Here is a 13,515-nt window from a genome sequence, read left to right on the forward strand (position 1 = left end):
TATATGCAGTGAGAGAACAGCCGGAGCTCTCTGCAAGGATCATTCCTCATTTCTTAGAGGGAAACATACAGATCTCCAATGCTCGGCCACTGGGGCGAGATGGAGCCTTCAGTTCCATTTTGCATCTCTACTAATGTCACCAGGCTCTGAGCTCCATCCTAGACTCACAGCCCACACCCCCAGGGTCCAGTGGCTCAGCTTTTCCTAGCACTTCCATCAATTCTGTAGCCTCGGCACACCCCTCTCCTCGCTTCTCCCCCCTCATCTATCTCTTTTATAGTCTCCTCCCTACTAAATTAGCTTTGCCTTGTCCTTGTCCCTGTCCCCAGTGCACCTGCCCTGGTTTCTCTGGCTCCTTGAACTTGGGATATTTTGTCTCAGAGACATCAGGAGCTTCCCTGCCCCACCGCCACTTCCTAAGGCAAGGAGTACTTTGGAGGCACCAGAAGGGAGGGAGGATGGTCTCACATCTTCCTCCTCCTCCGTGTTTGAAAAACCCACACCCACAAATGGCCAATAAATACACAAAGTGTTCCATATCCTCGGCCACCAGGGAAAAGCAAGTCAAAAGTCCACAGCCAGAAAACACCACCACCAACGAAAAGGAGACCAGAGACCACATGCAGGGGAGAGTGAGAACAGGAGGCCTTATCACAGCAGGCAGGAGTGTTGTTAGCCACCCTGGAGGTCAGTGTGCAAGCCAGGCAGCTGCCCCAGGCCTGTGATCCTATCTGAGGTGGAAGAGTCAGAAATTCAAGGCCAGCCTGGTTTACACAGAGAGGTTAAGACTAGTCAGGGCAACTTAGTGAGACTTGTCTCAAACAACTAGAAAATACAAGGGGTGGGCATGGAGCTAAGTGGTCGATTGCTTACCTAGCATGGCTCCCCCCCCCCCGAGAGAGAGAGAGAGAGAGAGAGAGAGAGAGAGAGAGAGAGGAGAGGGGGAGAGAAGACAGAGGGAGGGAGAGAGAGAAGAGAGAGAGAAGAGGGGGAAGAGAGAGGGGGGAGGGAGGGGAGAGAGAGAGGAAATTGATTAATTACATGACTCGGGTATAGCATGTCTAGATGCACATACCAAAGGAGTCTATGCCAGCAAAGCACACAGACACCTGCATAGCCATGTTCATAGCTGCACTGTTCACAAGCCAAGCTACAAAACCAGACTATATTCCTATCAATAGACAGATAAGGAAAATATGACCTCTATCCATAGGACTATTATTTACCATAAAGAACAGACTTATGTCATCTGCATGAGAATGGATGGAACTGGAGATAATCCTGCTCAGTGATCGGCCGGCCTTAGAAAGATGAATAAGGCGTGTTTTCTCTCACATGTGGATTCGGAGGAGGAAGAATGAGAGTAAAGAGGTGCTGTCAGGAAAGGGAAAGGGGGTCTCACCAAAACACCGTGCAAGCACAGGCCCATCACAGTGAAGTCAGTGGCTTTGAGCAGTTAATATGCGCTTACCAAAATGTTTGGAGGGGGAAAGAGAAAGGGCTGAGATTAGCGCTGCTGACCCACTGTGCCCTGATCCATATTAAAGTCCAAGGAAAGCTCTCATCAACGATCCTGAGTAGACCCCACAGTTAAAGCCTGATATGTTCTTCTCATGGTTCGTGGCACTGGCCTCTGGTCGAACCCAGAGCGCCAGCCAACACCTCCTAGGGATCCCCCTTTCCAGCACTCTTCCAAGCACTGCGGTACAGGCAGGGGTCACACCCACACAGAATTGACATGGGTGCTGGGTAACTCCCATCTCCTCGAGTCCATGACAAGCACTTTATCCTGAGCAGCTTCCCCAGCCAGAAGCACCATGGCTCAAATCCTGGCACACCATGTTCCCAACAGCACAGGGAGCCAAAAGGTCCGTTCATAGGGAGGTGGCTCTCAGACCCAAGTGTTCACAGCTGACACATTCCCGGTGGTTTCAAAGGGCTAGGAGAGGAGAATTGGGGGACAGCTTGGAACTGTCCCAAGAAGACTTGAGGGTGAGAACATGTAAAACATCGCCCAACAACAGCACACTCAGAAATGGCTGAGGTGGCTTTGTTGTTTTTTGAGACGAGGTCTCATGCATCCTGGGCTGGACTAGAAATCACTATGTAATCAAGGAAGACTTTCCACTCCTGATCTTGCTGTCTTCGCCTCCTCCTGGGGTTACAGAAATGAGCCAGCATGCCTGGCTTGTGCACTGCTGGGAATGAACCCCAGGGCCTCCTGCCTGCTAGATTAGCTCTCTACCAACTTCTACTTTTCTTTTTCCAAAAGGAAAGGTGACGAGGTGGCTGCGAGGAAGCACAGTGATGTGGTGGGGGCTGTGCTGCTGCCCCTGACTCTGGTCGTCCGCAACACTTTGCTGAGAGCATCCATGCCCTGTGCTAGGCTGGGCTATGAGCTCTGAGACACAGTCCTGAACCACATGGAAGGCCCTGCAGGCTGACATTCTGAAGGAAGCCAATGAACCAAGAGAAAAAAGTAAATATGGGGGCTGGAGAGAGAACTCCGTCGCTAAGTGTTAGTCCCACAAGTATGAAGGCCTGAGTTTGACCCCCCGAGAACCCACGTAAAAAGCCAGGTTCAGTGTGCACACCTGCCGTCCCCAATACCAGGAAGGCGGGGACAGACAGCTCTCTAAAGCTCGCAGGGCAGCCAGCTTGGCGCTTATGTTTCTGATGTCCATGTCATATGGCAAACAGCAACCATCCCTCTCCTTACTGAGCATGAAAAGAAAGAATGTGGCCACCAAAGGTGCCAATTTAAACCCGGTGTGTGCCTATCGCTGAGCTGTGCGGATCAAGAGTCTTAGCTTCTCTCACTCGTTTTGATCCTGATAAAGTGGGGGACGGGAATGACAGGGACACGGTGTGACTCTGACACCAGGCCATGTTTCAGCAGGTGTCATATTTACATCCTCCAGTATTACTATCAACGTGCGTGTGCGTGTGTGTGTGTGTGCGCGTGTGTGTGTGATCCTTCTGCCACAGCCTCCCAAGTGCTGAGATTATAAGCAGTAATTACACCTGGTCCAGATTTTGTTTTATTTTTATTCTCTTTCATCTTCTGGAGATGGACCCTAAGGTCTTGAACATGACAGACCAAAAATCTACCACCGAGCCACACCAGAGCCCTCACTGGGGCTTCTAGGCAGGCGCTCTACTGCGGTCCGCATCCCAGCCCCTCAAATCTGAAGCCCCTATTGGTTTTCTGCCTCTATAACTCAATACATCAGCAGCACCAGCCATAGGCCAATGCTGTGAGCTGAGCCTTCATCTGAAAGGGGCCTTCTAGCAAGAGTGATATCAAGTAGCTCACACCTGTGTGTCTCCCAAAGGAGCAATTGAAGACCAAAGTACACAGTAGAACCAAAGCCCCTCAGGGTGACAGGTGCCTGGGGCTAAGGGGTCAGCATGTGCCTGACATGTGGGAGGTCCTGGGTTCCATGCCCTGCTTGGTTGAAGAAGAAAACCGGACAGGAATGTTGCCCACCTATATCTCAGTTGCTCAGGAGGCCGAGGAAGGAAGATTGCAGCCTAGAGGCCATGTTGGGCTACCAAGTGGGAACACGGGAAAGCAGTGTGGTGATACTATGCAGCTTGTGTGTCTCCAAGAGACCACACACAGGTGGGCTATACACTACAGGTGGAGGGAGATGGGGAAAAGGAAGAGGAAGTGGAGGGAGAAGAGGAAGAGGGGGAGGAGGAGGGAGGGAAGAGAAGGAGATAAATGTGCTCTCATTTCTTAGGCCTCTCTCCATCTCAGTCTGACCTCTGAACCACACAGCCCTGTCACAGGTGAGGGCCTTGTGTCTCTGGGTCAGGACTAGATCCTTCCCACAAAGGTGACGTACTTCCCAGCACCTCTGACCACGACAATGTACAGTATCCTGGGCTTGGCAGCCAACAATCACCTCTTCCTTCCTGCTCCACTATTTCCCGTGTCTGCCTCAGCAGCCTCCCTGCTGCCCTGGGAGGAAGATCATTGCCTGTAAACTGCAGGGACACTGGCCAGATGCCCCGAGTGAGGCAGACTGGCATTTGCCACAGCATTTCAGGAGGACAGCCCCAGCCCTGTTGACAGACAGACAACAAGGTCTTCTCCAGTCCCAGGGAGCTGAGCAAGAAGGTCAACAGCAGCTGGCAGACCCCTCCCGTGCAGGGGGTAGCGGGCGCGGCGCTGTCCAGCGTGCTGAAACCGGCTCCTTCCAAAGCTCCAGATTTCCTAAGGGTTAACTGGAGATCGTTGGCAAGAAGACCCCACCCCGAGGATTAGTTGGGGGAAGTGATTCCTAGAATTGTTGCTATGCAGAGGCATGAAGGAAGGGCTTGGTAAAGTCCCGGTCACCTCTCGGAGCAGCTGGGAAGTTGGATATGTGTATACCAACTGTTCAGCTCACGGGCCGGGGAAGGTCCTAGCGTAGGTTGAGCATCAGGCACGTGGGCTGTTCAGACATTGTGGTGCTGGAGAGAGTCCTACAGAGTGGATGAGGGGATGGGAGTGTATGGTGGCCAAGATGGTACTTTGCCTGGGAACTATTCAGTCTGAGTTTGCCCTGCCTCAGCTTCTCAGGGGCTGGATTGACAGGTACACACAGCTTCGCAAAGCAAGATGGAATAAGAAATCTGCCCAAACTTGTGTGACCTGAACAAGGTGTGGGGGAGCTTTGCCAAGCATCGGCAAATGCACAGAATTCAGTTTCCTTTCCCCTCACCCTCCAGGGCTCCCCACTGAAGGCCTGGGGCTCAATGCATGGTACCTGTCCTTTACTAGACTCTGGCTCCCGCCACAGCTCAAGAAGACACTATTTCTACAGATCTTTTCATAAGAAAGCAAACATCTAAGATGAGGTCCAGGCTCACAGCCAAGATCATAGACTCCCATGACCCTAACGTCTATGTCTTCATCCCTGGCTCCCACCAACTGGTCACTTCTAGTAAAATATATATTTAAATTATTACAGTCAGTGTGTAACAAGGGTGAGGCACATGCATCTGTGGAGGTCAGAGGCTAATCTGCAGGACCTGGTTCTCTCCTTCCACCACAGGGGTCCTGAGGATGCAACTTGTGTTATCAAGCTGGGCAGCAAGCACCTTTTCCTCCTGACCCTCTCGCCAGCCCCTTTGGTAATATCCTTTGCATATTTGTTCCCTCATCTTTATGCAACCCAAATAAGGGGAACAAATAAAGGAAGCTCCGGGCTTCGCCTCCTAGAGCGCTCTGCTTCAACTCCCAAGTTGACGGCCATAGAATTTTTGATTTTGAAGGAAATCATGAAAGACTCAACCAGCCGATTCTGATGGAGAGAGCTGCCCTGGCTTAAATCCACAACCATCAGGTGAAAAGCTGTTTATCTATGGAAGCTATTTATCCTCCGCCGACCGCGGTTTCTTCACCTGTGGAATCAGAAGGACTTAACAGTTTACACACAGACACAACTTGTGATTTTTCTTCTTCTTCCTTTTTTTTTTTTTTTTTTTTGCATTGATTCTGTAGCTAATACTAGACAGAGACAGGCATGGGGCACAGGATACTGGGAGTCTAGGGCAGGAGAAATGCAAGTTCAACACCAGCTTTGACTACCAGAGCTCAAGGCCAAACTGGGAAATTTAGTAAGATCCTGTCTTAGAATAAAGGGGGTGGGGGTGAGGGTGGGGGGTGTGGCCCAGTGATAGAATGTTTACCTTGGGTAGGGGGATGTGGCCCAGGGGCAGAATGCCTGCCTGGAGGGTGCATGTGGCCCAGTGGTAGAATGCCTTCTTGGTGTGTGTGTGTGTGTGTGTGTGTGTGTGTGTATGTGTGTGTGTGTGTCCCAGTGCCCTGGGTCCACTCCAGCACCACAAACATCTCCAGAAAGGAGACATCAGGCTATTGAGCTAAACACAGATCTGAGTCAGAGCCTAACTTGGGCTCCTGTGACCCTGGCTCAACACGGCCTCTTAGCAGACTCACTGGAGAACTGAGGGGCTCAGGCACTGTGACAAGCTGCTTCACCCCGGACACATTCCACTGTGAAAGGCTTGGGAGCCGGAAGGCAACAATGGGCACAAAATTGTTAACGTAACACCCGGCACATAGGAGGTGCCTGGAAGATGACAGGGATAACCAGGGCAGCCACGCTGACACTGTTCATGAGAATGGACAAATCTCACCACAGCCCAAAGCTCGGAAAGACAATGCTCTCGTTATACGACCTGCATCGAGAAGTGTGCAAAGCATCTATCCTACAGTGGGGAAGCCTGTGGAACTCAGAGCGACCAGAAATGACTGTCGAGACACATCACCAAAAAATGCAACTTGTGCATCAGCATGATGGCAGTGTTTGTTGTTGCCTTCGAGATGCTGTTTACATGTGCAAGTGCCTTGGGGCAGCTACAGAAGTGAGGAGAAGGCGTGGACTCAGGATGTGCTTCCCCAATCGAACAAAGTGGAGTGAACACTAGAGCTTTATGACTTTGGTCAACTCCTTCGATGCCTGTGGATCTGTTCCTCAAGCATGCAACAGAAAGGGCAAAGGAAGTAGGAATTCTCTGAGTTTCCCTTTCTGACTTTTGTTTGGTTGGCTTGGTTTGCGGTGGATGGAACCCAAGGTCTTAAATACGTTCCCAAACACAGGGATTAAAAACCAGGGTTTTGTTTATGATCGACAAGAGATTTACCTAGCTGTCACTGAGTCATGCTCGCAGCCCTCCCTGGGGGATGCTGAGCCACTGCCCCACATGCTATGATGCAATGAGAATAAGTAACTTGCCTAAAGCCCACTGAGATTGAGCCCAACACTACATGATCTGTCTCCATCAGCTGGTGGCAGCCTAGTCCTGAACTGTGCTCTACGATGTTTGGTGGTCAAAAGTATCATCATGTTCCAAATGCATAATTGCTTATCTTGCCCACCACCTACCTGTGTGAGACTCGCTGCTAGGCCCTTGGGCTACCAAGCACTGCGTCTGTCTCTCCCGCTAAAGTCTGTGGTCCTGTTTTTAGTCTGCTCTCTTTCTCCACCATATGGGGCCCAGGGATAACAGTCACCAGGGTGTCATCTATTATGTATTGCCCTATTGTCCCAGCAATCTGTCAATCACGGATCTATTTTCAATCTGCATCTCAGTCATTTATCTAATAACTTGCCTAGGGGCTAGGGAGATGGCTCGGTGGGTAGAGTACTTGCTGCACAAGTGTGAGGACCCGAGTCTGACTCTCCAGCAAATATGTAAAAAGCTGGGCAGTGGCACTATATGACTCTGATCCCAGAGAGTGGTGGGTCAGTGAGCTCTAGGTTCTGTGAAAGACCTTGTCTCATAAAATGAAAGTGCCAAGTGATTGGGGAAGACATCAGACATCAACCTCTGGGCTCCACATGTATCTGTAACACACACACACACACACACAGTACACTTATACCTAAATATATGCCTTTGTCTGTCTCATATGTTATATCCCATCTGTTTGTCAATAATTTACTACATTCTATCCATCTGTTCCATGTCTATCCTGTCATCTGCTGTATCTGCCTATCCACCCATCTACCCTTCCATCTATCTACCCATCCATCCATCCATTTACTCATTCACCTCCACCAACCTACCCATTACCTTCATCCACCCACCCACCCACCCATCCATCCATCCACCCACCCATCCACCCATCCGCCTATCATCTGTCTACATCATTTGTCTCCCTGCACATCACAGTATGAACCCCGTCATCTCAAACAAACCCCTCATTTTACATTTGCTAAATGTCCATCTCACACATTTTAACCCTCAGAATTTTAAAAATAATGAAAGTATACTTAAAAAGAAACTGACAAAAGTCACAAAACCAGAATTTCTCCAAGGCCTTTTCTCCTCTCTCCCTTTTCAAAGAAAAAAACAAAAACACTTCCCACCCTACAAACCCAGCAAATCCACGGTGAAGATATTTCCCATCAGATCTCACACAAGACAAAGGCAAAAGGCCCTGGCAGTCCGCAAGACACAAACGCTGACGGAGCTGCGGGCCACTCGGGAATGGAAGACAGCCAGTTAGCTAATCAGCAAATGCTCGTTAAAGCCCCACTTGTCTCAGTGCCCAATAAACGCCTCATCCCCTTCCTCCAGGCACAGTTCAGCACTGGATCGCCATGGCTGACGGTTGGGGGCAGGCTCTGCAGGACCACTCCAGTGCAGCTCAGCAGTCAGAGACCAGCAGTCCAGGGACAGATGTGAGCACTGGGCCCCAGTTAAACAGTGTTACCAGACAACAGGGAAGAACGGCCAACCAGATAAACAAGGGAGAGAGGCTGCACAGGAAGGAAAGGGGAAGAGGGTGAGGAGGTACAGAGGGTGGGAGGAGGAGCATTCAAGGATGGGCAGTGGGTAGGTCCCTCAAGTCATAGGGAAATTCATATCAGTGACACATGTGCATACACACATGTACACAGTCAGGGACTATGGACCAAAGATGTTCACTCACACTGCACACCACACACACACACACACAGTCACACAGACATACACACAGACACAGATATACAGACACGCACGCCACATAAACATATATACACAAACACACTACACACACACATGCAAACACACGATACAATTACATACACACATGCAAACACATAGACTACACACACATACACACAAAAAACATAAACCACTCTGCTAAAGAAAAAAAGGGGGGGTTGGTGGATACAAACATTCACCTGATATGGATGCCTGGAACCAAACATGGATCTTCTACAAGCACAGTAGATGCTCTTAAGTACCAAACCATCTCCCCAACCCCTACCACACACTTTATAACACAGTTGGCCTGCTGCAAGAGAAAACTGCCTGATTCTATGTCAAGTCACAAGACACAAGACTTGACATGATGACCAGCATGCCTGCCACAAACACGCCCAGAACTCTCACAACACGCCAGCTGTACCAGATACAGACTCACGCAAGAACTCCTCTAAGGAGAGACAGGACCTTGAAACACAAGTAAGATGGCAGGGATGGTGGTAAACGTGTTCCAGATCTGAGCCCAGCTAGCCCAGGATGGGTGATCAGTTCTGAGACTCAATCCACTAAAGCACATCCGGGAGGCCTGGTGGAATGGTCTCATTAGGAAAGCGACTGTCGCACAGCCAAGACCTGAGTTCAGATTCCCACAACCCGTATGAAATCTGGACGTGGTTGCAACCTCAGTTCTGGAGACAGACAGGGGGAAACCTGGGACTCCCTGGATAGCTTAGTCCAGTTGACTTGATTAGCTTTAGGCCAGGGAGACTCTCAGAAAACAAGGTGGGCACTGCCTGAGGAATCACACCGGAGGCTGGCCCCTGGTCTCACACCCCTGTGCACAGAGGTGCAGGAACACACACTCACACCTACAACACACACACAACCACACACATCCACACGCACACCTACAAAGGTACAAACTTGCACCACACATCTACACACCTTCACACCTACACATACCAAAACACATACCCACAAACACACCCATTCACACCCGCACAACCTGTACCTACACAGACACACACAGACACCTCTAAGCTCATACCTATATACATTTAATGTATACACTGGCACACACTCACACACACCCATACATTCTCACACCTACACGCAAGAAACAGGCACATCTTTCAGGGTGTTTCCAGGGACAACAGAATGAAAAGAGGTGAACTCTGTCCTAACCAATAGAGTCACTCTGATGGATTTTTAATGTGCGGGTATTATCAAAGACAGGAACTGTCTGGGGAAAGGGGGTCTCTAGGGCCATCCTGCAGTCCCCCAACCCCGTCTCCACCTGTCTCTTCCACACTGTGGAGAGTGAAGAGAGGCCTTCACCACTAGTTCCCATCAGTGCAGTGTTCTCCCAAGAGCACAAGCAGCCATGGAATGGAGCCTCGCTCCCTCCAGCCAATACAAGGCCTTGCTCTTCGAGCTGGGCATGTCAGACATGTTGTTATAATGGCTAGGAAAGGGATTAAGATGTGTGACATCCACCAAAAATAACAGGACCAGAGATGGCAGCAGGAGCCACTAGGAAGGACAACATGCCCAAAGGAAAGAGAGGAGAAGAGGGTGTCCAGGAAAGAGGGGACTCAACTGAGTGACCCAGAGGCAAGCAGAGTGAAGGCAGAGAGGGAGCCCCTCCCCAGTCAGTCCGAGACTACCAGGTCCACCCTGGGCTCTAACAAGGGTCCATGGAGTCTCTACAAAGCCTGGCTGCATAGTCGCTGCCCTAGTTAGCCTTAACTGCCAACCGAGGGAGTCTCGGTTGAGGGACTGCTTAGGTTAGACTGGCCCACAGGCAAGCCTTTGTGACATGATTGTCGATTGATATAGGAGGGCAGTGCCATTCCCTGGGCAGGTGGTCCTGAGTTGTATGAAACAGTCAGCTGAGCAGGAGCCAGAGAGTGAGCCTGCAAGCAAGGTCCCTCCACGGTTTCTGCTTCAAGTTCCTGCTTTGATATCCCTTAGTGATGAACTATGACCTGGAAGCATCAGTTAAATATCTTCCTCCTCTAAGGTATTTTGGCTAGTTTATCACAGCAACAGAATGAAAAGAACACTTCCCTAAACCCACCTCTATTTGCTTCTAAGCACAAGCTCTTGTTTCCCAGCTTCTGTGACTGACTTCTAGCCAACACACACTTTTTCCCCCTGCATTGCTGGCGATCAAACCCAGGACTTCATGGAAGGCAAGAACTCTACTGCAGCCCCATCCACTGGAATATGAATGAGAAGAAAAGGTCCAAGCCCTTTCCAGCCCCACAAACTATCCCATTATCCCCATATCATTTACCATCTGGTTTATTGTTAACAGATGCAGAATTTCAGAAAACTGCAGTTTGACAGTAAAGAGCCACAATACAGCAAGGGCTCTAGGCTGTCAATCATTTAGGGAGACGAGAGTGACAACTAGAAAGCACCATGTTTGACTTTCAGTGACTGACAAACTTCCATTAAGTAGAAGTCATTCTTAGTTTGGAACCATCTGTTGTGGCAGCCAGTGTGGGAAGTGTACAGACATTTGCTTTTCAGACACAGTTCGTTCCTTGTACCCACATCTGAAAATCCCTTAAAGACATGAGCAAAACCTGCTAAAGTTCAAACCAGTTCATGTGGCCAGAAACCCTCAGCACACAATCACCACCATGGAATAAAGGCACCACACCTCCAAGCAAAGGATGGGACCCACTAATGAGGAGGAGCTCTCAGATACCTAGGTTGGTTGGTTTAAGGCCCAGCCCTGCTGCTGAGCAGCTGGAGGATATTTATCCTTCCCCAGTGGTGGGCTGGGGATGGGAACATCTTCTGCCCCACTGGGTATGCTGAGGACCACATGATCATGTGCCCCCTACAACAGGTCTTTGTTTTAGCTCCAACAGACACAGAGGTGGCGGAAGAACACTGGGCACAGGTTTCCAAGCCCATCCTGGGCCACACATACCATAATACTAACCAAGCCTTGACAAGCCTCAGGAAAAATATGTGCTATAGAACGTGATGCCGTCGCCTACCCTGTTAGCACCACAACAAAGTCCATGACGTTCCAGCCATTCCTCAGGTAGGAGCCTTTGTGGAAGGCAAAGCCGAGAGCCACGATCTTAATTCCAGCCTCAAAACAGAAGATTCCGATGAAGTATGGTTCTGTGTCATCCTGGAAGGGAGAGAAGGCAGTGTCAGTGACATGGGTGGTGGAGGGTGGCGTGACCCCAAGGCAGCACACCCTCCTGACAGACCAAGTGACCAAGGGCCGAGACCTCTGAAACTAAGGCAAAGGAACACACACCGGGGGTTGAGCTGCCTCAGGTACCATGTCACAGCGACGGAGTACTAAGAACAGCCCATTCCTGGGCTAGGAACACTGAACTCCTACCCTTAGACACATGGATGTTGCCTTAGTTGAGATTATGAATGCCAAGAGGGCATGACCCAGCAGTAGAACCTGTCTAGGGTCCACGAGCAAGAAGCTGACGGGTGTGGCCCAGGAGCAGAGCTTTTGCCTGGAATCCCCTACTAAGGGGCTGGGCCATGGCTCAGTGACAGAGAAGCCAGGAGAACATGCGTGAGACTTTGTGTTCCTCCTTAGCATAGCAACATAGCAAACAGGCAACAAATCAATACGGTCTGTATTTGACTCCTGGTAGAACGGAGCAACCCCCAAATGACGTAGCTGAGCAAGGAACTCTGGGTATAGACTGGCTCTGAGGCATTATCATGGCAACACAAGGCAGCTGCATTTCTAGCTATGCAGACACAAGCATGCGGCTGCCGACCTGGACGTGGCCTACTTCTGCTGGGGAAGATGAGCACAGAGGGAAACAGAGGCTGAGGAAGAGCTGCCAGTGGGGCCTCACTGACTGAATCTGAGGCATGGGTTCGCAGTGGCTAACTGCTCTGTTCTATGTTTATGTATATCCATATTTCTTTTTTCATAATCAATTTTGTTTCTAAGCATGAAAAAGAAAGTAGAGTTTGGACCGAGCGTGATGTCTTCAAGGATAGTGTAATGGCCACTGTGCCCTGGTGTACACCAGGTCTGTTGGGCCTCAAGGGCGGGGCTGGGCAGTGAGGGCTTCCGTGCCCCCAGGTCCCTGGTGACTTTGCAAGGCAGGCCTTCTCCCCACAGCTCTCGTCCCAGCACCCAGAGCCCCTCCACCCCATTGCTCACCAGCCGCTCAGACATGGGCGTCTTGTCGTCATCAGGGAGGTGCTGCTCCAGGGCCAGGACGATGCAGTTGGCAATGATGGTGGCCAGGATCATGTACTCGAAGGGAGTGTGGGGGTTAAGGAGCAGACCACCAGTGGCTTTGTGCTTAGCATCCTGTCCTCTCCAGGCAACCCAGCCCAACACCCCTAGTATGACCCTCATCCCCTCAGCCCTTCACACCCCTACCCCAGCGACACACACAGTCACCTGCCTCATCGGTCTGGGGAGGGCACCCCTGCAGTTCCCAGCCCTGCATCTGTGACTTTTAAAAGGTTTCTATTAGCATGTGCTAGATACACATGAGGGCCAAATTCAAGCCTCTCCTCTCTGTCCCCTTCCCTTCTAGTCCCTCTTCTGTTTCTTCCCTCCGCCCTCTCTCTGGCTCAACACATTTAGGGCTGCTCACAGGTAGCGACTACACCCTTGCAGAATATGTTGCCCCGCTAACTGCATATAAATCCTCAGGGAAGGATGGCACCTTTAGAGGCCCTCTTTCCTTCATGACATGGTGCTGAGACAATCTTGTGCTCTGAGTTCAAGAGTGCCCCAGCCCGTTCTCCAGGTCTCTCACTCTTTCCACCCCTTGGTTAGGTCTGTCTCCACCCCTGCAGTGTAATCACTGCAAATGCTGCAGCTCTGCATTGGCTGTGGGGCACATGGCATTCCTACCAACCACTGCAGGGCCAAGGGCAGACGAAAGCAAAAGCCCCGGACTCAGGGAGATTTTGATATTCCTGGGATCCAGGAACTGACCCACTGCGCATATGGAAGGATGACAGTGGGTCACGCCTGTAGTAAGACAGCGAGTGCTGTGG

The 13,515-nt window shown here is 50.6% G+C and overlaps 1 protein-coding gene across 8 annotated transcripts in view; it reads right to left on the reverse strand.

Moving 5' to 3' along the window:
• The window catches only part of Cacna1a (calcium voltage-gated channel subunit alpha1 A), a 289,933-nt gene that overhangs the window by 166,590 nt on the left and 109,828 nt on the right, over positions 1-13,515 (reverse strand). For all 8 annotated transcript variants that reach the window (XM_057754012.1, XM_057754011.1, XM_057754008.1 and 5 more), the window contains exons 4-5: positions 12,662-12,767; positions 11,508-11,647 (exon numbers count right to left, since the gene is read on the reverse strand). In XM_057754012.1, the coding sequence (XP_057609995.1) occupies positions 11,508-11,647; positions 12,662-12,767 (246 nt within the window). The remainder of the gene's footprint in view (positions 1-11,507; positions 11,648-12,661; positions 12,768-13,515) is intronic.

The sequence above is a fragment of the Chionomys nivalis genome, chromosome 21 (assembly GCF_950005125.1).
Source record: "Chionomys nivalis chromosome 21, mChiNiv1.1, whole genome shotgun sequence".
In the NCBI taxonomy this organism is placed as follows: Eukaryota; Metazoa; Chordata; class Mammalia; order Rodentia; family Cricetidae; genus Chionomys; species Chionomys nivalis.